The sequence below is a fragment of the Sander vitreus genome, chromosome 7 (genome assembly GCF_031162955.1).
Source record: "Sander vitreus isolate 19-12246 chromosome 7, sanVit1, whole genome shotgun sequence".
Taxonomy (NCBI): Eukaryota; Metazoa; Chordata; class Actinopteri; order Perciformes; family Percidae; genus Sander; species Sander vitreus.
Window position 1 is genome coordinate 18,323,220 of NC_135861.1, and position 24,674 is coordinate 18,347,893.

General features: G+C 41.4%; 2 protein-coding genes and 2 non-coding genes across 5 annotated transcripts; all 4 read left to right on the forward strand.

The window, feature by feature from the left end:
* Positions 1–117: 117 nt before the first annotated feature.
* On the forward strand, positions 118–15,687 carry uba1 (ubiquitin-like modifier activating enzyme 1). 2 transcript variants are annotated; one of them, XM_078255100.1, is made up of 26 exons: positions 118–322; positions 3,367–3,483; positions 3,568–3,626; positions 3,752–3,920; positions 5,882–6,016; positions 6,105–6,211; positions 6,305–6,395; positions 6,519–6,651; positions 6,741–6,838; positions 7,045–7,191; positions 7,693–7,869; positions 8,099–8,206; positions 8,300–8,380; positions 8,919–9,071; positions 10,769–10,934; positions 11,078–11,274; positions 11,541–11,605; positions 12,026–12,221; positions 12,639–12,713; positions 12,815–13,004; positions 13,165–13,250; positions 13,369–13,461; positions 13,599–13,790; positions 14,597–14,698; positions 14,788–14,888; positions 14,973–15,687. In XM_078255100.1, exons 2-26 carry the CDS (start codon positions 3,367–3,369, stop codon positions 15,106–15,108), a joined length of 3,174 nt encoding a protein of 1,057 aa, XP_078111226.1. In that variant the 5' UTR covers positions 118–322; the 3' UTR covers positions 15,109–15,687. The 2 variants fall into 2 exon arrangements, with proteins under 2 accessions (XP_078111226.1, XP_078111225.1); XM_078255099.1 differs by lacking the exon at positions 118–322 and adding an exon at positions 1,789–2,010.
* Positions 9,378–9,499, forward strand: LOC144521425 (small nucleolar RNA U6-53/MBII-28). Its single transcript, XR_013502323.1, has one exon. It is a non-coding gene; the product is annotated as a small nucleolar RNA U6-53/MBII-28 (small nucleolar RNA).
* LOC144521426 (small nucleolar RNA U6-53/MBII-28) lies at positions 14,309–14,429 on the forward strand. Its single transcript, XR_013502324.1, has one exon. It is a non-coding gene; the product is annotated as a small nucleolar RNA U6-53/MBII-28 (small nucleolar RNA).
* A 953-nt stretch (positions 15,688–16,640) lies between the features above and the next one.
* On the forward strand, positions 16,641–24,544 carry arhgef3l (Rho guanine nucleotide exchange factor (GEF) 3, like). Its single transcript, XM_078255102.1, has 13 exons — positions 16,641–16,836; positions 17,205–17,253; positions 17,368–17,418; positions 17,989–18,042; positions 18,224–18,331; positions 18,417–18,575; positions 19,255–19,317; positions 19,460–19,556; positions 20,583–20,659; positions 20,904–21,161; positions 22,833–23,003; positions 23,554–23,746; positions 24,036–24,544. Exons 1-13 carry the CDS (start codon positions 16,799–16,801, stop codon positions 24,281–24,283), a joined length of 1,566 nt encoding a protein of 521 aa, XP_078111228.1. The 5' UTR covers positions 16,641–16,798; the 3' UTR covers positions 24,284–24,544.
* Positions 24,545–24,674: the final 130 nt, after the last annotated feature.

Here is a 24,674-nt window from a genome sequence, read left to right on the forward strand (position 1 = left end):
GAAGAACAATACAATGTACTTGTGATAAATCAATTAGATTTACTTTTTAATGATACCCCTGGACGGGAATAATGGTTGTGCCTGTAACGTGCACATGTTGCTGCTTTGCTTTGCTTTCAACTGAAATAGAGTGAGGGGAAACGGTTCTGGAACAGCCAGGGCAGCCGTCCAGCGGAAAAACTCACATAGAGCCCGCCACCCTGACATACTTTTCAGTTTGCAATCAGCGGCAGTGTTGAATTATCACATTGTTTGTTAGGTTTCTTGCTTAAATACAAGCCGATTTTAATACTACAGATCAGGCCGAGTAATATCGGATGTGGTAAGTTCTGCACACTTGTGTAGCTAAGCTCTCGTCTTGGTAGTGTTAGCCCCAGCTAGTTGGCTAACGTTAGCTAGTTAGCTAACATATCGGGACAAGTAGGAAAAAGTCGTTGGATGGCTAGATAGCTTAAAAGCTAGCTACACACAAGCTAACAACTACGCAGTCGTTTGATCTGCGTTATTGGTAGTCGTTAACGTTAGTTGCTGTCGGCTAGCTGAACCATTTCAGCTGTGCGCCTCGGCTAACCATAGCTAAGAAGCCACTGGTATGTAACCTTTAGCTATCTCTTAATTGGAATTTGCACGTTTGATGTGCGCGAGAATGCTGCTAATTAATGGTCTGCGATGATTAACGGTAGCTGGGAAGCTAACGTTAGTTTGCTACAAACATTAGATGGACGCGATGTTCAGAGGTAGTTACTAGCTAACTTGCATCACGCAACGTTTGCTAGGAACTACTGGCAATATTTAATCTCAATATAAGTATTTTGGTTAACGTTAATATAGGACGACAATCGATGTTACAATAGTAACGTGAACGTAGCGTAATATTGACTAGTGTTAACTTGCCAAGTTAGGAAGTCTGTTAACGTGACATAAATGATATTCATACGTTTCAGCTCCGATTGAAGAGTGGAAAACAGTAAGTTTTTTTTTTTTTTTTTAATCCTTAGCAAAAAGATGAGAATGGGGATCCCCTCGACATGTGTACCCGAGAATATGCGGCCCACTCTTTTCCTGGGCCTTTGTCATTTGCCAGGCACCCCCTCCCCCAATACTCCTCCTCTGCAAAGAATGCTCACCCCTAACCTCAATGTGACTGAGGGCCCAGACGCTCAGCATCACCATAGCTAGCAAGTAGCCTACCTAATGTTACCTGTCTCATTTATCATTGTAGCATCAGATTTGACAAGTGTTTTGCTGAACATAGGAAAGGGATAATATCTTCAAACCACAATAATGTTACACCAATTAGCGTTGTAGTGAGGATATATCCAATTTGGTTAAACTCTACGATGTTATTTACTTTGGCAATGCACTTTGTAAGTGTACGTTTTGTGTATGCAGTCTAGTTTCCACAACAAGACGACTTTTACGCTAACCTGTCACTGAGACAAAGCTGCTGTTGGATTTCATTCAGCACCGATAGACGGGTTTTTACTGGAAAATATAAAATAGTCCGTGCTTGGCTCTATGCTTTCAATCACTTGTCAGACATGCTCTGCGCGTTTTTAGAAGATATTGAAGATGTCTTGCATGGATTGCTGGTGGTCATGCAGTTCATTGTACAGTAACATGGCATGCCTCTTCTGGTTGCAGGGGCGGGATGAAGTTGGCTCATGTTTAGCAGCCAATGAGCTGAGCGCTTGGCTGAGCAGCGTGCTCACAGCCACCCTTTCCTGTTGAATATTTTAGCCCATGCGTCACAGCTCCTCCGCCCCTTTCTCCCCATCTGCCATTTTGGTTTTGTTCCCGTCTGCAGTCGCAAAGCCAGCAACGCAATTACATAGAGACTCTCAGCACAACGACATAGTGACTCGACAATATAGCGCAGACCATCCTTATCGCGTTTCTTTTCTTTGTACAAATCGTCGAATTTACATCCATCGTTATTAACTGACATCTAGCTATATACTGCGGGAGAGGAGCGGGTTTGCATTGGGAAGGGACCGAGAAGGATTATTGGTAAGAAAAGAGAAATCAATGGAGCACGACTGTAATGGCTAGTCTATCATTCTCAAACATTGCTTACATTGAGCGTTAAAGTTGGATGTTGTTTTTTGTTGGGGTGTTGAAATATGAATCCATATCAATGGATGAGCTATGGTAGCTAGCTGTCAAACTCAACCCGTTGCTGTCTTTTGCGAGTAGGTTGCATATAGCCGCAGCTGCTAGCTTGTAAAGTTGTGTTCCGCACTGGGGGAAATGTAGGCCCAGGCCGAGCTGCTAATGGATAGGCTGGCACGCTGGTGTTTTCTTGCCTCTTAAGTTATTAATGTTCCGTCTTTGTCCACTTTGCCAAATCACTTAACTGATTAGTAGCACACACCTACTTAATCGGTTTCCTCTTGGTGGTGTTAACCGATATTTGTGCTTTGGTATGTCACTCCGGATGCCTTTTTATTTTCGTTTTTGACGAACTGCGACCGACTGCGAGTAAAATCTAAAGGTTACATTTTATTTTAGCTGGTTGTTACTTGGCCCAACCCCCTTATTTGAAGTTGTAGAAAGGTTTATCAACTGTTAAGTTTGACTTTTAGGACTCTATTAAGTTAAGCTGCATTGGATGCGGAAATTGTGGCTGATCATGTTCGCCGTGCGGTGGGAATGTGTTCGAGAGACTGCGGCCTTTTTTCACTTCCCGAAGTGACTGGGTTGACCGAATTATTCCATTCAACACAATGTTCTTGGATGTTGTTTGATTATTTTGGCTAACGCCCTTTTTTATATCTTCATACAAAGGGTAGTTCCAACTGCATTGTATGGTCCTTGTGTCCACACCTGCACGCCACCGTGAGGTGTTGCTCACTTTACCGCAGTGAAGTTTTAATGATTCAGCTCTTTTTTTGTTGAAACGATGTTGGCGGTTTTTAAATACTGGTATAATGAACAAAAGACGTTCATAAACAAGCCAGTCCTGTCCCTGACCATGAAAAGAACTGATAATGCTGCTATTCATGTCTCTTCCCAGGCTTAGTTCGTTTTCTAGCAGATTTGTGTTTGGCCTGCAGCCAGCCCAGCTGCTCCCTAGACTAGAAATCCTCTCTTCAACATGAAGGGGTTTGGGTAGCATTTATCTTGGATACACATAATAATGGAACTGTAGTATTGATTTATATATATTTTTCACCATATTTTTTAGCCATTGTTAAACTTGCACACTGGGTTGCCTCTGCTTGATTTATTTAAATGTTGAAGCTGTCAAACGAGATATATATATATAAAAACTTAAGATTTAGACTAAACTGAAAGATTTTCTCGACATGGGGCAGCTTGTTGTGCCTCATGTGACGGCCTTTAACAGTGTATGTTTATGCACAGATGTCCAGCTCGCCGCTGTCCAAGAAGCGTCGCTTGTCAGGAACAGAGACGAAGACGGGATCCCACTGCTCCTCCTCTAACTCTGTCAGAACTGATCTGTCCCACACACCTGCCAACGTAAGCACTAATGCATACACTATATACCTCTGGTAAAACTTGTTGCATACATTTTATTGCAACCCTTCCTTTGTGTTTCCCCAGGGCATGGCTAAGAATGGCAATGATGCTGAGATTGATGAAGGCCTGTACTCCAGACAACTGTAAGTCTTATCTCTGTGAATGTGTGTCCTAATGAAGGAAAACTGACAAACTTTAAGTATTTATTTTTGGGCTAGTTGTCAAACAATGCATAGTTGTGCTGATGATATTTCCTCTCCTTCTGTAGTTACGTGTTGGGTCATGAAGCAATGAAGCGCATGCAGAACTCCAACGTCCTAATCTCTGGTATGAGAGGTCTTGGAGTTGAGATTGCCAAGAACATCATCCTGGGAGGAGTTAGAAGTGTCACTGTGCACGACCAAGGAGTTGCAGAATGGAGAGACCTCTCCTCTCAGGTGTGTGAAAGCTTGCACGTATATTCACATTTTGCGTTAGTACAGCAATTTTTTTTCTTCTTTTTTTTTTCTATTCAGTCCGGCAGACTTGGTTCACTCAGCCGTTTTGCATTTGGTGTGCCGTAATCTTTGATTCCAAAGTGCAGTGTGGCTCTATCCGTTATGAGTCACACGTTGTGTAGTATTGCTGCCATCCAAAAAGAGTTCTGTAGCCACCCCCACCCTTGCTGTCCATGGGCTGACCCAGATCTGTCCGTGGGTGGCCTCTCCCTGGGACATAATCATACTAGAGCTAAAGCCTGTTTTAGGACGTTACAGTGGATAGATTTGTTTAGGTCTATCAGCCTGTGACCTGAATTGTGATGTGTCTATTAAAGGCCATGCAGATACGTGTGTGAATAGACTGCTTAGGTTTTCAGTTTGGAGGCTCAGCAGAGACCTTTTTTTGGTCACCTTGCATAATTGTATGATTGCATATATAAGCTGTATCTGTGACCCAGTCTGAGTTTAACCTTGTGCTCTCATCATTTCTATTTCAGCCACTGGCATTTGCCCCAGTTTCCCTTCTCATTCAAGCTGAATGGAATAGCCTATGCATATTTCTGTCACTTATTTGACATGTCATCCATCTTTTATAGGAAGTGGCCTTTAATCAACCACTGAATATCAGGCCATGTCCACACTGGCAACATTTTGAAAACCCATCTCTTTCTCTCTGATTTGATTTTTCTTTCACACAAAGTCAATGCCTTTTTCATCATTGTTTCATCTTAAAATAGATGTGAAAAATAAACATTGATATTCTTTCAAGGACATGTTTGAATCATCGTATAGATAAGAGGTTACTGAGCAGAGGTGTAAACTCAGGGCTTAAAGTTCTCAGGCACCATGCCTGAATTCAGACAGTAGTTTTACATTTATATAATACTTTATTCAATGTACACATTTTCTTCCAGGGCAGCTTTTCAGGCTCCCAAATGGTTTCTTGCTTTAACCCCTGTTAAACTGCTGAGAGCAAGTGGAGTGACTAAATTGTGTCTGTTTCATTCTTATTAAAGTAAATCTGTGAGTGCCCCAATTTGTCAGCCGACTGAAAGAGCAGATAGATAAGATTTAGCTTTTTCTTTGTGTGTTTTTGGTATTAAAATGTGGCTGTAAAACCCTTGCAAAATACCTTGATAACCTTTTTAGTATTAGTCGTTTTCACAATGTATGTGTCTTAGTGTGGACATGGCCTCTATTTTCCTTGTTGCCTTAAAAGTACAATATGTAACTTTTCTGCATTAAAATATCTAAAAACGACCATACCTATGTTATATATATTTTTTACAGTTAGCTAGCTACGTCTGGAGATCTGGTAGCTGGGACATGTTCTAATGCTGCTGACAACAGCAATCGAACGTGCTCGCTATCGCGGAGAGTCCCCCTGCGTTCCCCACCCACACCTGTCTCTCAGCCTCGTTGAGTAGCTAGCTAGCATTACAACAAACCCCGTCTGCTCGGTGAAATCCAAAAGGTGACATTGGCATGTGAAATATACTGTGATAGTGTGGTAAAACCTGCTAACGTTAGCCACTAATGTTAGCTTGCTGGCTCACTAGCTAACTGGTCAGCTAGCTACTGATACAGATTGAATCAAGAAAAACGTATGTAATTATGTTGGAAACTGCAGCTATTTTATTAGCATGACATGAATAAACGTAACGTGAATAAACTTGAATGGGTAAACTCGTCCCTGAACAGATGCATTTTAGTCAACGATAGTGTTTAGCAATTAAAACTCCCATAATTCCACGCAACTTCCCAACGTCATCAAACGTCTGTGTTTACCATCCATAGTTTTGGTTGAGAGACCCCTAGCGGCAGAAAGTTACATATTGTACGTTTTAATAGGGACTTATTGCTTGATTGACTTAGTATCAATATTTCCTTACATTCGATGTATGTTATTGTGTGATCAGTTTTACCTTCGGGAGGAGGACCTAGGGAAGAACCGAGCAGAGGTGAGTCAGCACCGTCTAGCTGAACTCAACAGCTACGTTCCTGTGAATGCCTACACCGAAGCACTCACCGAAGACTACATGACCAAGTTCCAGGTATAACTTGGGTAGAAGCTAGTGCCCCACTCATTTCAGCAGTCAGAAAGTAAAGTTGGTGTTTTAAATGTCTCTTTTTGCAACCTAGGTGGTAGTGCTGACTAACTCCACTTTGGAAGAGCAGCTGCAAGTGGGAGAGTTCTGCCACAGCAAAGGAATCAAGCTAATCGTGGCAGACACGCGTGGTCTGTTTGGGTAAGATGCTGACCCTTGTTCATTTACCGTTTTCACAAGTGTAAACCAGTCTGTCAATCTCTAATGCTTATGTTCACATGTTGTGTATTATAGCCAACTTTTCTGTGACTTTGGTGAGGAGATGACGGTGTACGACACCAATGGAGAGCAGCCGCTGAGTGCCATGATTTCCATGATCACCAAGGTTAGTCCTAACATCTGGCCAAGAATGCTTTTCCAACCACTTGCTGCTATTAGGAATAAGGACAAGCTTCAAGACAACAATTTTTATTTTTGACACAATGTTGTTCACTCTTGGTTTCTCCAGGACAATCCAGGGGTTGTGACATGTCTGGATGAGGCTCGTCATGGCTTTGAGAGTGGAGACTATGTCACCTTCACAGAGGTTCAGGGTATGACAGAGCTCAATGGCTGCCAGCCAGTGGAAATTAAAGTTCTGGGTAAGACCTGTTTGTATTTGAGAAAAAGCCAAGTTTTGGTTAGTGTGGTTATAGTGGTTAAAAATTGACATAACTTATTCTTTGTCCAGGTCCCTACACCTTCAGCATCTGTGAGACATCAGGCTTTACAGATTACGTAAGAGGAGGAATTGTTTCCCAGGTCAAGATGCCCAAGAAGATTTCTTTTGTAAGTGTCTGCCATTTTTCACAGTTATTTCACCGTGGCATAGCAGTACATTTATAGGAAAAAAAATGTCTTCCCATTATAGACCTTTTTTGGTGTGTGATGATTATTATTTTTTTTTTTATTTTTTTTTTTCCCCCAAATTACTATCACTGTAAATCTCATGTTAACGAGTTCAACCTCACTATCTTGTTTGTCTTTCTGTGCAGAAATCCATCTCTTCCTCCATAACTGAGCCAGAGTTCATACTGACAGACTTTGCCAAGTTCGAGCGTCCAGGACAGCTGCACGTGGGCTTCCAGGCTATCCACGCCTTCCAGAAGAAACACAACCACCTTCCTGCACCTTGGAACCAGGTAAATCTTACTCATTTATAAATAAAAAAAAAAACAGAGTGGCTTGAAGTTTTCAATTTAATGATTATGGATAAAACCCAACTACTTGCACCATTTTTGATAATTAAGTTTAAGTCAAATGAGACAAGTTGTATTGTTGTGAAAGTTGTAATAATTTATTTTAGCCTCTATCATTACATGCAAAAACTAAAAAATCACTGGAGGATTACACATAAATAGTCGTGCAGCGGGCGCCTGGGTGGCTCACCTGGTGGAGCGGGCACCCATATATGGAGGTTTACTCCTCGACGCTGCGGGTTCGACTCCGCCCTGCAGCCCTTTGCTGCATGTCATTCCCCTTCTCTCCCCTTTCATGTCTTCAGCTGTCCTATATGAATAAAGGCCTAAAATGCCCGATACAATTGAAGATAGTTGTGCAGCATGGCAAAATGTACACTACATTAATGAAGTCAGTGAGTTTTCTTTGGCATTTTGTAACATGCTGAGCTGTGTGTATTCCAGGCTGATGGTGATGAACTATTGACATTAGCCAAAGAGGTGAACTCTGCTCAGACGGGGTCAGCTAAAGTCGAGCAGTTGGATGAAGCTCTTATCAAAAAGCTGTCATTTGTTGCTGCTGGTGACCTGGCTCCTGTCGATGCCTTTATTGGAGGTCTGGCTGCACAGGAAGTGATGAAGGTCAGTGACATCCACTGTGTGCAAATTGAGGTGGATTTTAAATCCTATTTCTTACTCCTTTTTGGTATATTGCTTTAAAAGTTAATGAAATGGGTAAGTGTGATTGTGGAGTGGTGGTACGGTTATCTCTGATTAGACATGTTTGGACGTGTACTGCACTAACATGTTCAAACCTAATCAATCTTTCATAAAAGCTTATTTACATTTTTTTACTTGCTCGTTCTTTCAGGCTTGCACTGGAAAATTTATGCCCATAATGCAGTGGCTGTACTTTGATGCCCTGGAGTGCCTTGCTGAAGAGGAAGGAGTCGAGCTCACAGAGGAAGAGTGCGCCCCTGTAGGTGTTCAGAGGACATTACACACTTATGCTGAGGACGGATGCACATGATGGCGTTAAACCTTTTTTTATTTTTCTGTCTTTTTCTCCCAGAGGAACTGTCGATACGATGGGCAGATTGCAGTGTTTGGCACCAAGTTGCAGGATATGCTTGCCAAACAGCGCTACTTCCTGGTGAGTTGGCCAATGGAAAACTTTCCAGCATCTTCTCTGGTATCCTGTTAAATGAGAAGTCTGGTGATATTCTATATTTCTCTTACTGTTAACAAATCGCATGAAAAGACCAAAACCAGCAATGAATTAATCATACTTACAAGAATTGTCTGTGTAGTGGCCGGTTCACTCAGTTGGTAGAGCAGGTACTACATATATTGAGGTTAATTTCTCGACGCAGAAGGTCCAGGGTTCGAGTCCGACCTGTGAAGGTTTCCTGCATGTCTTCACCCTCTCTCTCCCCTTTCATGTCTAAGCTGTCCTATCATTGAACTACTTTATACACAGTATGTTGGTGACCAGTTTTTAAAGTGGCTGTACTGTAAATACTGGGGGGGAAACGGCGTGCTGGAATTACCTCCCCAACATTTACAGACCGTTCCCTAATAACGTGAAATGCATACTTTTTTCACATGGATGATGGTTATTAAATAGTGTTTTTCATAGGCACTTACAGGACAACTCTGAGAGCTTTACTCACAAAGGCTTATTTTTCCAGGTCGGAGCTGGTGCAATTGGCTGTGAGCTGTTGAAAAACTTTGCCATGATTGGACTGGCAGGCGGGGAGGGAGAGGTCATTGTGACAGACATGGACACCATAGAGAAGTCCAACCTCAACAGACAGTTCCTCTTCAGACCCTCAGATGTTACGGTCAGTATCGTCTTTGCTTAACTCTGTTCGTTATTGATTGAATTTGACATTTCCGAGCAGTGCTGCATATGGATTTCCACTTCAGATTGACTAGACACTTATAATCAACCAGTTTTGTTAATTGGGGCTTTATTTACTCAAGCATAATATACATTTTTGTTTATGAAATTATCAGAAATAACAGGTCAGTGCATAGATTTCTGTCAAATAAGGTAACCCAGAGTCATTTACTGCATGCGGACCGCGATCATGCTTACTGCCGTGCTAATCCCCCACACACCCACCCTGGTTATTAGATGTTTTAGTCTCCGATGATGATCCAGCCATGCTAATACTGATACACCAGGCAGATGCAGTGTGTCTGCCTGGGTGTAAGTGAGTGCAACTCACCTTCTCATGCTGATTGGTATCAGTGTGTGCTGAGGAGAAATGTAAACGTTTTGTTTTATTTGACTTCTACCCTGCTTTTAATGCATTTAGTAAGAGCAGCAATAACTGGGTGCCGTTTGTGATGTCTCTGTCACTTGCATCGTTGTCCACTTACATGTGAATTTTTTTGGTATTGGAACTAGGGATGTCACGAGATCCGCTACTTCGGTACCAAGTCGATACCAAAATTCTGGAAACATTTTTCTACAGTACCGTAGATACCAGGGGATGTAATTCTCCCTCATTGCCGCTAAATGCTGGAGAACAACACCCACCACCACAGAAACGGAGCGCCTCATCATTCTTGCCGTGCACGACGGCTTAACCGCTGTCAACCTCTGGCTTTACCGTAGCATTACAGCAACGGCTTTCCAGACTTCACCTGGAGCTTGCAAATCGAAAACAATGTCTGTTTCTCTCTTCCGTTAACGTTAGCTCGGATAGCTAACTTTAGAGCTTGTTTTGGTGGACCTTTCTAACGTCAGTTAAGTTAACCTTAACCAGACTGGTTCTATGTGGAAAAACAACAATGGTAGAGATAAACAGGCTAACTAAACATGCTTGTTGTCTGGGAGATCCATGTGAACTTATGGAAGACGTTACCGTACGCTGGCTGTGTGGTGATGCCAGGCTTCAGAGCAGCGGGCTGTGGGTCCATTAGACTGACGACTTCTCCCGATTACACCTAAATCACGTCCACATCACTCCTTACCAAAACAGTGACAGAAAGTTGGGGGACGGGGGTGAACTGACACTGAAAAGAGTGACATGACTGTCCCAACCCCCTTCAAATGTTTAAATAAAGGAATTAATGTTTAAGTATTCTCTTTATTTTATTTTTACACCGTGTTATTGACTTTGGGATCGAGTATCATGTACTTCTGGTGGTATCGGTACTGACTGCTAGATTTTTGGTATCGTGACATCCCTAATTGGAACACAATTTGATACAAGACATTATTTGTTTGCCTTAGTTTATTCAAGGGTGACCTTATGTTAGCAAAGAAGTTGTGGTTTGAGGAACCCACAACTGCCAGACACCTTTCGTAGGCAGTTATTGTTGGAATGTCCTTACTGGTCTGGGCCTTCATTATAAAAGACCACATCATGCACAGAAATTATCAGAGTATTTTGTGTGGACCACAAATCAGTCAAGTAGTCAACTATGACCACTGTAGTGGTTTTCTGCTGGTCAGTTGCAATACTGTTTGTATTTCATCAAAGTGAAAAGGTCACAATTGATCTCATTTGTATGTCTGTGGTAATAGAAAATGAAGAGTGACACAGCTGCCGCTGCAGTAAAGCAGATGAACCCCTCCATCAGGATCACAGGTCACCAGAACAGGGTGGGCCCTGACACAGAGAGGGTCTACGATGACGACTTCTTTGAAAGCCTTGATGGAGTGACAAATGCACTGGACAATGTTGATGCACGTAAGAGACAGACATTTAAATAAAAAAAATGTTTGACAGTGTTTACTTAATGGCAAACCTAATTTAGGATCTTGACACTTGAAACCATCGCCCTCTTTATTTAAGCCCGGTCTTCTGCCTTGTGTTTTGTGCCCGTTGTGCAGGTATGTACATGGATCGGAGGTGTGTGTACTACCGCAAACCCTTACTGGAGTCTGGTACTCTGGGTACCAAAGGCAATGTCCAGGTTGTGATCCCCTTCCTCACAGAGTCGTACAGCTCCAGCCAAGACCCACCTGAGAAGTCCATCCCCATCTGTACCCTCAAGAACTTCCCAAATGCCATTGAACACACACTGCAGGTCAGTAGGCGCACACAAAATATGTATTGTGTATAGAATTATTGAATATGTCCTGCCATAACAGCTTTTGGTAAGATTGTATTTAATGAATAATTCAAACAGGAGAACTGCAATATCTCTGAGAATTGTGTCACAATATGATGAAATGGAGAATTAAATTGTATTGGCCAGCTCTAGATAACACTACCTTTTTAGTTTTACACAAATACTGTACTTCTGATTTAGTCAATTGAGTGTATGATTGATCTACTCCATCTCCTGTTCAGTGGGCCCGTGATGAGTTTGAGGGACTATTCAAACAGCCACCAGAGAACGCCATGCAGTACCTCTCGTGAGTTGCCTTCCCTGTCATACCAAAGTGACCATGTGATATCACTTATGAAAGTTGTTTTAGATTGGCAAAACTACTTTTTTTGCTAGATAGTTGGGAGCAGTTGATACTGTCCAGTGTTTGTGGAATTTCTTGGTGAACTCTTCAGTACTTGTGAAAGCTCGCCTCGAGACTATTTAGCAATCTGTAAAAGGTCTCAGCAAGGTCCTCGTAATTCTAGGGTTTGATATTAAGAAGCTCTTGCTTTTGTGGTAGATAGTCTAATACAGACTATATTTAAACCTTGAAGGGGAAAAATCCCAATCCCATGCTTTAAATGATTCTTAAATCGACCCTTCTGGGTGAACAGATGGAACAAAAAGTGGCAGCTCTTCACATGTTTGTACCATCGTATGAGGTTTGTGATCCTTGTCCTTGCAGAGATCCTAAATTTATGGAGCGTACTCTGAAACTCCCCGGAGCTCAGCCTGTGGAGGTGCTGGAGGCTGTTTACAAAAGTCTCGTCACAGACTGCCCCCACAGCTGGGCTGACTGTGTAGCCTGGGCACGCAACCACTGGCAGTGCCAATACAGCAACAACATCCGCCAGCTACTGCACAACTTCCCCCCAGATCAGGTACATATTAAAGTCCCTGCATGGTGAGTATCACAGTTGACTTGGAATGCTGTCTGGACTGAAACCCCCTCCCCTTTTTCACATGGACTCAAAACATTGCCATGCCCCCTGTTACTTATTATTATTTTTGTTTTGTGTTTTTTTTTTTCTCCTATCCTAAAATGTATGTGTGGTGTAGCCAGACCTATCACAGTGCTGTGCATAGGTCTGGCATTGAAAGACTACACTGAACATGAACCACAATGCCCCGATCTGGTCCGACTGGAGTCATTTCTCTATTAATGCTATCTAATTAAAGGCATACAATGTAATTAATACAATTGTCATTAAGACTTGTTATGGAATCATTCCCAACCCCAGATTTTAAGGTTTTGCATTTCAGGGATCTTGAAGTATTAATTTATTTGTGGCTTTCAGCTTACCAGCTCTGGTGCCCCCTTCTGGTCTGGCCCAAAGAGGTGTCCTCACCCCCTAGAATTCAGCACTAGCAATGTAAGTACGGGTTTGTGTTTCGTTTGTACTAGACCAATATCTGCTCTGAACTCGTCTATCCAGTCTCAAGACCTGACAATGACAGGAGTGCTCTCTTGTAGGAGCTGCACATGGACTATGTAATGGCAGGAGCCAACCTGTTTGCCCACACGTACGGCATGCAAGGCAGCACTGATCGTGCAGCTGTGATTAAGATCTTGCAGGACGTCAAGGTGCCACCCTTCACCCCTCGTTCAGGGGTTAAAATCCACGTCTCTGATCAGGAGCTGCAGAATAGCAATTCCTCTGTTGGTAAGACGCGCACATCTGTGCATGAACAACAAAGCATTTAAAGTCATCAATTAAGTTCAGAGCTCATCGGCTAATGAGTTTAAGTTATTGATTTCTTGTTGGTAATAGCTTATATATTGATACTGTGAGACACATGTACAACTGATTTCTTTGTATATAGATGACTGCAGACTGGAGGAGCTGAAGGTCCAGCTGCCTTCCCCTGAGACTTCGCAGTTCAAACTGTGCGCCATTGACTTTGAGAAGGTACACTATCTTTCCTCCATCTACATTTCTCTGTAATCTCTTCAGCTATACTGTTAGTCCTCAATGCAAACTTAATCGAGTCCTGTTTTTGTGACGACTGTGTGCCCTGTGTTAACAGGATGATGATACCAACTTCCACATGGACTTCATTGTAGCATCATCCAACCTGAGGGCAGAGAACTACGACATTCCCCCCACGGACAGACACAAGGTGGGGGCACACATTTTTTTGGCATTGGTTGAAATAACTTTGTTGAACTGTTTTTGCTGCAAATGTATCTCTTTGAAACACAAATCAACTTTGTTATATTTCGTCATTACGCTGGTACTCATCACCATCCAATACAGAGCAAACTGATAGCTGGCAAGATCATTCCTGCTATCGCCACGACCACGGCTGCAGTGGTGGGCTTAGTGTGCCTGGAGCTCATCAAGATTGTCCAAGGACACAAGAAGCTGGAATCTTTCAAGAATGGCTTCATGAACTTGGCCCTGCCTTTCTTTGCCTTCTCTGAGCCCATCGCTGCTCCCACACACAAGGTAGGCAGCTACATGTGTATGCCTACTTGTTTTGGGCTGATCAGATGTCTATATGAAGATGTATAATGTGTCCCCACTGTAGCAACGTCAAAGAATTTTTGCCGCCCTCCCCAAAAGAGGTTTTAGCCAGCCCCAAAGGAAAATCACCAGCACCGAAATGATAAGAATTGAGAATAAAAGTAGCAATTCAAATCCTGTGTTTAAGAGCAATTTACCAAACAACCGTTTAACGAGCAGAACATAAATGTGAATATGGGAGCTAATCTCAGTTTTATCTTCAGAGTCGGGCGTACCGGACTCTCTTAAATATAATACTTTTTTTTAACCAGTTTTGTTAATTGGGGCTTTATTTACTCAAGCATAATATACATTTTTGTTTATGAAATTATCAGAAATAACAGGTCAGTGCATAGATTACTGTCAAATAAGGTAACCCAGAGTCATTTACTGTATGCGGACCGCCGATCATGCTTACTGCCGTGCTAGTTTACACACACACACACACACTATGTTTTAGTCTCCGATGATGATCCAGCCATGCTAATACTGATACACCAGGCGATGCAGTGTGTCTGCCTGGGTGTAAGTGACTGCAACTCGCCTTCTCATGCTGATTGGTATCAGTGTGTGCTGAGGAGAAATATAAATGTTTTGATTTATTTGACTTCCTACCCTGCTTCTAAAATGCATTAGAAGCAGGGTAGGAAGTCAAATAAAGGGCAGCAATAACTGGGTGCCGTTTGTGATGTCTCTCTGTGACTTCATCATCATTGGCATCAACCCTCGCTCTTTCACTGTTTTTGCAGTACTATGAAATCGATTGGACGTTGTGGGATCGCTTCGAGGTCACGGGGTTGCAGCCCAATGGAGAGGAGATGACACTCCGACAGTTCCTGGACTACTTTAAAGTACGTTCTCATCAACTCCTTTTCACCTTGCCACCATGTGGTTTCTGGCGTACAATTAACCCTATTTTTGTTCTTCTGTTCTTTGTCAGAATGAGCATAAGTTGGAGATCACCATGCTTTCTCAGGGAGTGTCCATGCTCTATTCTTTCTTCATGCCTGCTGCCAAACTCAAAGAGAGACTGGACCTGCCGTGAGTATATTGTCCAGATGCACTTGAGACGCATTACATTTGAGTGTTTTATTCATTGTCATAATTGTGTTCTGTGTCCCGTAGGATGACAGAGATTGTCACCAAGGTGTCCAAAAAGAAGCTAGGCAAGCATGTGAAAGCCCTGGTGTTTGAGCTGTGCTGTAATGACTTGTCAGACGAAGACGTGGAAGTGCCCTATGTCAGATACACCATCCGCTGAGCTCCACAATGATCCCATCCACAGGAGGGTGGGAAGGGTGTGGGTGTTGAGGAGGGAATTGGGGATGGGTGGGTTGATCCAGGTCAGCTCTATTGGATCAATCAGTTGTTTTTTTTAGGCCTGTGGTTTGTGTAAACCTGTGCCTGAGTGTACATAGCCCCAGTAAGCTGATTTAAGGTTAACTGTATGTGTTAGGTATCCCGTTGTTGGTTGGCTGTGGGAACGGGGGGGGGTGGTCATTGGTGGAAGGGAGCATGTATACTGGACCTCTTGATGTTTCTCAGTAGCAGAACCTTTCCGCTCAGTTTAATTCTAAGCATTACTGTTCTCTTGGTACTCCAAAGCCCAGCCAGTGTCCCACTAAAACATCCTCAAACTCTCGAATAGCCTTCAGCACTTAAGAGGGATCTTTTTAATCCAGCCAACTGTCTCCCCTCCACTCTACTTGCTCTCTTCCAACCCCTGTCTCATAGACCTGGTCCCACATTACTGTTTTTTTTTTTTTTAATAAAGATGCACCTCATTAAATAAAAAGTTGAGCCAAGAATCCCAGAAATGGCGACACGTATTGAAAATCCATTTTGCCGCCAGGCCGTATCCTTGCCCTCAATTCCACCCAAGACCCCACATTTGAAACTGTAGGAGCACCTGAGGACACCGCTAAATCCGAGTCAACAGCCCCTCCTGGCTGGAAAGTAATCTGAGTATCTCACGCTGGCCTAATATGAACCCTTGCCGGCTTGAGGCACCACTACACCCACCTCAACTAGCACTCTGGCTTCGGAGGGGCTCTTGCACATGACATCAGTTTTCTCTTTTATTCTATTCTCTTTATATTTCATGTCTTTTGTTCATTTCTATTTTAATTGGGGGGGCGACAGTTTTGGTGCACACACCTTGTAGATCATAAACTGTCTTTCTACTTTGTTAACTCCAAATGACATTACAGTATAAGAGCAAGGCAATGAGATGGATCTTGAAATTGGTGCACTTAGTGTGATAGTGAATAAACATGTAAAAACTCACCTGCATTTGTGTGGTTATTTGACTTTTTGTGTAGATTTGGTAAAAAATGATTAAATGTCACTTTTTAGAGTAATACTTTAATCAAACAATTTGAAGGTGTCAGATGCTTCTTTTTTTTTTTCTTGTCTGTTTGACGTGCTTCTGCCCCTTGCATCAGAAGTTTCATTCTAGAACATATCCGGGAAGCACAGCTTAAATCTGCTAAACGCCTACCTGTGAATTTACCATAACATTTTTTTTCATTGCAGAGTATGCAAGAAATTCAGTCCTAGATGACCTTGCAAAATTATTTGTAAAAACTAATTGGTTACCTTGTTGAAAAGGTTACTTCATGAATAATTTGCTGTCATAAATGTACTCTCACTTCCTCTGCTCCACAACATTTTAATTCAGTCTTCACCAGTGGTGTTAAAGTTCGATCTGTTAGTTGGTGTGATAGGTTTGAACGAGTCGAGTTTTAAACCCTCCTCTGAGAGCGGATACGTGAGTGTGCAACCCTAAAGGATGTGGTCTGGTGTGAGATGAGGAAGGAGTGCACTGAACTCTGACAAGCTCCACGCAAACAACTCGCTGTACGGAGAAAAGACTGCTGTGAATTTGGATTTCAACCCTTATTGGAGAATGTGTAATGTTTCTGTAAAGATGCATTAAAGACAAAGAAAAAATGGACGTGGAGGAGACTGGTGAAACAAGGACTTTCTGGTATGGTAACTTACTTTCATTACCTTTTTGTACCTTGGGGTGCCACCTACTGTATATTAATGCTGAAATCAGACTGGGGCGAGGTTCAAAATCTTACAGGGTAGTATACTTAAATATGTAGGAGACAAATGGTATTTAAAGTTGGTACACGTGGCTTAATGGTAAAGCTTAACCGTTAATGTTCAGTACTCTAAGTCTTTACCTTTCTGTAAATAATGTACTTTTATATAACTTGAGGCACAAATCTGTTAAATGAGTCATGAAGGCACATGCAACTAGGATCCATTCAGCTACTCAGGGCGTTGTGTTTTGTGTTTCTAAGATGTATGTCAAGTAAAATAACTGTCTTTGGTTTTTGCCCTGTTTAGGTCTGCAGCGCAAGGAGAGACACAGTCCATCCCCTGTGACCATGCTGGGGTTAGTCACCCCATCTACCTTATTTCTTACACCTCAATTTTCTCATCTAAAACCTACGTGGGCACTGTCTTAAAAACCAAGAAACTCACTGTCTTGTAAATTTCTTCTTTTTAGAAGAAGAGAAAACAAGACCCAGCCCCTGAACCTGTTATCAGAATCATAGAAGTGAGTGATATCTGACATGCACCATCAAAACCCTGTGTTCCAGTGCCTCTTCTTTATCTTCGTCTCTCTCTGTGTCTCTCTCTGTCTCTCTGTAACTAGCGGAAGTTAGTCAACCTTACCTTTGTGACCACAATGCTGAGTGGAGAGCTGACGAGAGATGTGAACATCATGTTTAGCTGTGCAGCCACAAGCTCCTTGAATACACAAACCTCTAAATGTTGTTTTAATATCAGTCACATCCCGCCACATTTTCCCCTTTTCAAGTTTGTTTTGCTGGCATCTTTATCACATGTATCATAAACGCATACATTTTTACTGCAGGTATTTAAATACATCTCACTCTGATACTGCAAAGACTATACAGCTGATGTGGTTAGTGTGGCACAAAACAGGCAGACATCTTGTATTTTACTACAGAGGCACAGTTTCAAGCCTTCTTCCTCTTTGAAAGAGTCACACAGGAAATGAGAGATCCGCACCATGCAACATCTCACCCCTCTCGACATCTCCCTCTTTCTCAAGTTCACGTCAAGCTTATTCTGTTGTGTGTGACCTGTTGTGTTTTATCAGGATGAAGAGGAAGATGAGGCTGAGATGATGTCTGACCACATGAGGAATTCAGAGGTGAGGTGTTCCTCTTTTGCAGGTACCAGATGTGCATTCAGTTATTTTAAAGTCTTCTAATGTACCGCCAGTAATAGTTGGATGAATGACCCACCCTGATAAGCTTGAGGACCGTTTTGTTCAAACGTGTCAAAGCTGGATTCTTACCTCTTTTTTTTTTTTATAAATGATTTCTTTCTAGGAGCCCAGTAATAAAAGGGTCAAACCTGTGGTTAAGTCCAACAGCCTAACAGGTGTCATAACCCCGGTGAAGACCCCTGCTCTGAAACGCATTGGACAGTCCATTTCGGTAACAAGTTGCAAACACACTGACACACCTGTTGTTATGCAAACTGAAAAGGTAACGACCTTCTACTCCTCTGCTATTTTCCCAGCGGTCCATTAGTTTCCGCACAGAGGCTCGACCTTTGCCCCCGGCTCCCCTGCGCTCTCGCACGAAGGCCTCGTCGTTTCCACGCCGGCGCAACAGCCAATGTTGGAGTGACACTGTGGAGAGTCATGACCTCACTGCAAAGGAGATTAAACGACAGGAGGTGCGAGGGGCAGCATTCTTCAGTTTAGTTCAGCTGCAGGGACTAAACTTTCTGCAGGGTTATTTTAGGGCTGGGCAATATATCGATATTATATCAATATACTGTATGAAGCTAGATGTCATCAAAAATGTTCAATATCGCAATATGACGTGTTGTCTTTTCCTGGTTTTATAGGCAACATTACAGTAAAGTGATGTCATTTTCTGAACTTACCAGACTGTTATAGCTGTTCTTTTATTTGCCATTACCTACTTAGTGATTATATCCACGTTATTGATGATTAGTTATAAAATATCTCATTGTGTCAATATTTTGTAAAAGCGCCAATAGTCAACCCTACAATATTGCCGCAATATCAATGTATTTGGTCAAAATTATTGTGATATTTGATTTTCTCTATATCTCCCAGCTCTAGGTTATTTAATATTATGCAATGTTTTTTGGAGGGTATGTGGGTCAAGCTGTGGGGCTGCGGTTGGAGTGTGACTAGTAGCTACTCTTTGTGACACTGCACAGGGATTTTGAAAGAGGATGTGAGCTGGCACTCAAGGCTCAACTTCCTTTATTGAACAATCAGCTGTGAGAGCTCATGCTGTCTGTCTCTGTGGATTTCATTGTATCCAGGCGTGTGTTTGCATGTGCTTGTATCCACATGTCTGTGTGCATGTGTTTTCTGCAGGTGATCTATGAGCTGACTCAGGGTGAGAAACAACTCATTGAGGACCTCAGTCTGGTCAAGAAGGTACTTGTCGACTAAAACAATAGTATTTGACCTCTATTACTTTATATCAGAACCATTTTGCTGATCTGAGCTTCTCACACGTGTTTTGGTACTGCATACATTCTTTCCTTACCTTTGCCTCCTGGTCTCTGTGTGCTACCAGGTGTACTATGAGCCCATGCTGAAGTTGGACATCCTGACGGAGAGTGAACTTGGACAGATCTTTGGTACACTGGACTCTCTCATTCCTCTCCATCAAGGTAAACCATCTCTCTGCAATGCACACTCTCCCATTTGTTTAGACTCGCTTTTGTCTCATGTTTCTAACTTTGGGTTTTTAAGTCTTTAACCCTCTGAGGTCTAAGGGCATTTAATATTTCGTTTAAGGGTATTTGCATATAACTGATCCCCGTGTGTTTGAAGCCCAAATTAGTTCCAGAGCAATGTGTAAAGAGATCATTTGGCCCTAAAGGTGAAAAGTTGATGTTCGCTTTTTGAAATTTCTCAAATCTCTTGAGGAAACATACCTGCAGTCTGTTGTTTTGGTGCTTGAAATACGTTTACAAACGTGTTGGGTTCACAAAAGTAGTTTAATATATTGATAAAATAGTAAATAAATGTCTAAAATTAAATTTTATAATATCACTGTTGTCAAACATCGCTTGGACTCGCTGGTGTGTCTTTTGTCCTCAAAGGGTTCATCTTTTATTTCCATTGGTATTTTCTGTTTGGATCTTACTGTATTTTAACAATATTTATCATGTGAAGCACTTTGTGACATTGTCTGTTAAAGGTGCTATATCAAATAAACATTATTATTATCAAACTCCTTATTTCCTAATCATATGGCTGAGTGGAAAGCAAAATATCATTTGTTGACTTCCATTGTTTCACAGTGTTCTGTCCAAAATTAACGATTCCAAGTATAAAGTCATATTTTTTAAGGTTTTGCGATACATATATGATGGGTTTTCTTTGATAAGATGCATAACAGTGGACCACCACTGCGTTAAACATCAATTATCACAATATATATGCATCTTCCCTGGAACTATGACCTGGATGACTGAGATACTGATTTTAACTGTGTTGTTCAGCCAGAATCAAGAATGGAAAGCCATTCAGGGAGAGTGTGAATTTATTGACTTGTGGTTGCATGTTATAACTGAGTGAGAGTTTGCTGAGTGTTGTTCATCTGTCTCTGAGCTGTAGTAACCCAGGCATTCAGTCGTAAAAAATCTATACGACTTCAACAGTACGAGTGTTCTATCTTTATTTTATACCAGATCTTCTGTATCGTCTTGAGCGGCTGAGGGGATTAGAAAAGACAGTTGGAGAGGTGGGGCCTACTCTGATGAACTGGGTGAGTATTTGCATGGAAACCAATGACTGAGAGAGAAGAGAAAATGGCACAACCCACCTTCACTTTCTCCAGTTCCTGTTTTTACTCGATTATGTTCCTCTCCACACCACAGTCACTGAGTTCAGTCTGCTTCTTTTTTTCTTTTTCTTTTTTAAATGTAATCTCATTTTGTCGGGCACTCTCAGGACACCTGATTAACTGACTACACATTTCTCCTTTGCTCCTCCAATCTTCCTGTCTGCAGTTTCCTTGTCTGGAGGCCTATGTTACGTACTGCTGTAACCAGGTGTGTGCCAAAGCGCTGCTGGACCAGAAAAAGAACGAGAAAAAAGTTGAGCACTTCCTGCGCTTGTGTCAGGAGTCTTCATTTAGTAGGAAACTGGACCTGTGGAACTTCCTGGATCTCCCTCGGAGCCGTTTGGTCAAATACCCCCTCCTGTTGAAAGAGATACAGAAGTGCACGCCTCCAGATCACCCGGACGAGGACACATTGTCTGATGCTGTAAGTTGGTGTCCTACACATTCTTTAGGGGTGTGCAAAAACATCGATTCATATTCGAGTCGCGATTCAAGCTCTACCGATTCAAAATGGACTCTTAGAATTCCAAAAATCAATTCATATTTTTTTTTTTTTTTGTCTACTGCAATCACATGGGAAAAGTAACTACATTTACATACTGTGAATAGTTTTTTTTTAATCGAGAATCGTTTTTGACTTGAAAGTTAATAGTGATTTTACTGTTAACGAACAATGAAATGAGAACTAATAATGCTTACTAATTATTAGTTAAGCTATCGTTTATTTTAACAGTTTATTGTTGTTCACATCATAACATTTTATATATATTGTATAAAGTATTTGTTCATGATTACCAAACAATTTAACTGTAAAGATGATTATATTACCTTGTTTATGGTTAATAAATACTTTACAAAGCATCTATAAACATGATTTAGATAGATATTATCAGTGCACAAATAGTAAAATAATCATCTCTTTTACAGATCACCAAAAAAATATTTAATTGGGCCAAATAATGTTACTTGATGCTTTATAAGTATTATTTATCTATGTAAATGTTTAAACTAATTATTGGATAAACTAATAATACATTAACATAAACTATAACATTACTGATAATTAACATTTTAAATCCTCATTTCATTGTCTAACAGACAAATAACTATTAACTAAAGTTTAATTAACTATTCATTTACAATGTATTAATAATGGTTTTTATACGGTGTTAGTAATGTTTCATACACAATAAGCCTCTAATTAGGTATTGCTACTCATTTAATTATTTTCACAATCTTATAGGTGGTCAGATGTTTTTTCTTAGTTGCATGAAAATTAACCGCTCTGGATTATAACGCACTAATCCAAATTATTAAAACGCAGTACTGTTCAAATATCCATCAGTACAAAAGAAATAGTGGACATTTAAGGCTTTGTTAGTTTTATAGGTTTTAGGCTTTTCTTTGCTTATTATGAAAGTGTGGGAAGCCCAGATATTTGGCTTTAAAGTGCTCATATTGTGGTTTTTGGCCTTTCCTTTATTGTTATATATCTATATTATATATATTTTTGTGCACATTATAGGTTTACAAAGTGAAAAAGCCCAAAGCCCAAAAAAGAGCTGCAGCAATGTGCAGTACAATAAAAATATGGTGTTTTCTGAAAATTAAACCACATAAACCTATTCTGATACAACCTCTAAATACAATTATGGACCTGAAAATGAGCATAATATGAGCACTTTAAGATCTAAACTACTGTGCACATTTGCGCCTCCAAATGGCAGCAAGAGAAAATTGTTTTTTGAAACATGAACTTCAGTGATCAAGTGATATGTTCAGCTGGTCTGCAGTGACTTTATACTAAAGAAGACTCGAGGAATGATAAATGGAAAATAAGTTCAGGGGACAGTTTTGCATTTGACATGCCTGTAGTCTTTTACTGTGGTCATTAAAGGTTAACACATGAAACAGGATGCAATCATAGTAAACATATGACATATGTCATTTGTTTACCTATTGCTTTAATATATAGTATGAGTCGTATTCTATTCAGAACCCAACCAAGATCTCACACACTGTTTTTATCACCAAAATGACAGATAAAATGCATTGTACATACATTATTTGTGTAAGACTACTTTGTTCTGTTCAGTTGGAGCTGATCCATAGCATTGTGGCGGAGGTGAACAAGAAGACAGGAGAGGCGGAGTGTCAGTTCTACAGGCGGGGTCTCACCTACCTCGAAGAGAGTCAGAGACTACCAGAGATCCAGCTGTCCCGCTTCCTCTACTGCCACGGAGAGCTCAAGAACACCAAGGGCCAGGTAGCGGCTCTCTGTTTTTATGTTTACTACTCTAAGGTTCCTTTGATTGACCTTTGGTTGTTGATTTGTTTGTATCTTAACTGAAAAAGGTCCTCCAAGACAGGGTGGATCCATATACTTACAGACCTTTGCTCCTCTCTGCAAAAGTGTCGATTTTGATCTTTATATTAGCCCTGTGTGACCCTTTATTTTGGAACTGTATGTGTAACTTTGTATGATCTTGTGTTGTAACCCTGCCAAAGAGGTTACCTGTAATGTCTGAATAATGGATGATTTTTTACTTCATAACTTTCATTCATATTTTTTATAACTTAGATGGGGTATTAGTTTGTCATTTGTAGTGTCCACACATCACATTTGTGAATGCTTTCTCCCTATCATTGGCTTTGCTCCTTCAGGCCCATATTCTGACTCAGGCGCTATGCATGGGTATGCCTAAACTAGATTGTATGAGATATTTTCCCATATTGAATCACTTATTGCTCTGTGTGTGTGTGTGTGTGTGTGTGTGTGTGTGTGTGTGTGTGTGTGTGTGTGTGTCCTCTGTCAGCGGCTGCATGTATTCCTGTTTGAGCTGGCTTTGGTGCTGACCAGGCCGGGGGAGGACAGAGACGGAGGCCAGCTGTTCCATGTGTACAGACAGCCTCTGCCTAACGACTTGATAAATCTGGAGGAGATCCCAGATGGGGAGGCTGGTGGAGGGGGCACCTTCAGGGGAGCCTTCACTGGAGGAAATGATAAAGGTAACATGTGCATACAGCATCATTATAAATCAATTAATTGATATTAATAGCAAAAGGTCTAAATTTAGATGCTTTAACCAGCAAACGAGTATCCTTAATAAATGACTGGCCCAATAAAAAAAAAAAAATACTTGACGATTAATGTTGTGTCAATTGACTAAATGATCAACTGTTTCAGCACTACAGTAATGTATATGTAACAGGTGTGAATTTCTTAGTTAATGTGAAACCTACCACCTTGATTCCATTCAATTTCCTTCCTCCTCCTCTCTGTCCCTCCATCTCCCAGTGAAGAACTGTTTCCGTGTGAGCAGCAGAGGGCGCTCCAAAGCTCACCCATACAGCCTGCAAGCCAACGACTCCTTCAGCAAGCAGCAGTGGATCACTTGTCTGCGCCAAGCGATTGTCCGGTCACGAGATAGAAGCGCTCACACCATCCAGTCGCAGCTCTCCCCTCTCCCTGATCCCGCCCTGTATCACATAGCCGATCTCAGCCTCAGCTCGGACACAGAAATGGCAGACAATACCAGTCGCTGACTGATGATCTCAGGAGGCCTGGGGAGTGTCTATGGATCTGTACATTCACATTGGAGAGAATAAAATATGGACTGTGAAAAGATGATTGTGCTTAGATACACGTAGAATTTCCTACATGGATTTAGTCTTTTGCTGCATTTGCTGATGGATTGTGTGATTGTGGTGATGCTACCTGTACAGCTTGAGAACAGTATTACTGAATGTAAATTTACAGTGTAAAATGTTTTTTTTTTTTTTTTAATAAACTGACACTTAAAAGTTTTTTTGAGCTACTCGGAGTACACAAAGACAAGTCTAAGTATAGCCAACAAGATCCACAAATAAAAGATTAGTGATGATTATCCTCCCTCTCTTCCCCTTTCTCTCTCTCCCCTCTCTCTCTCTCTCTCTC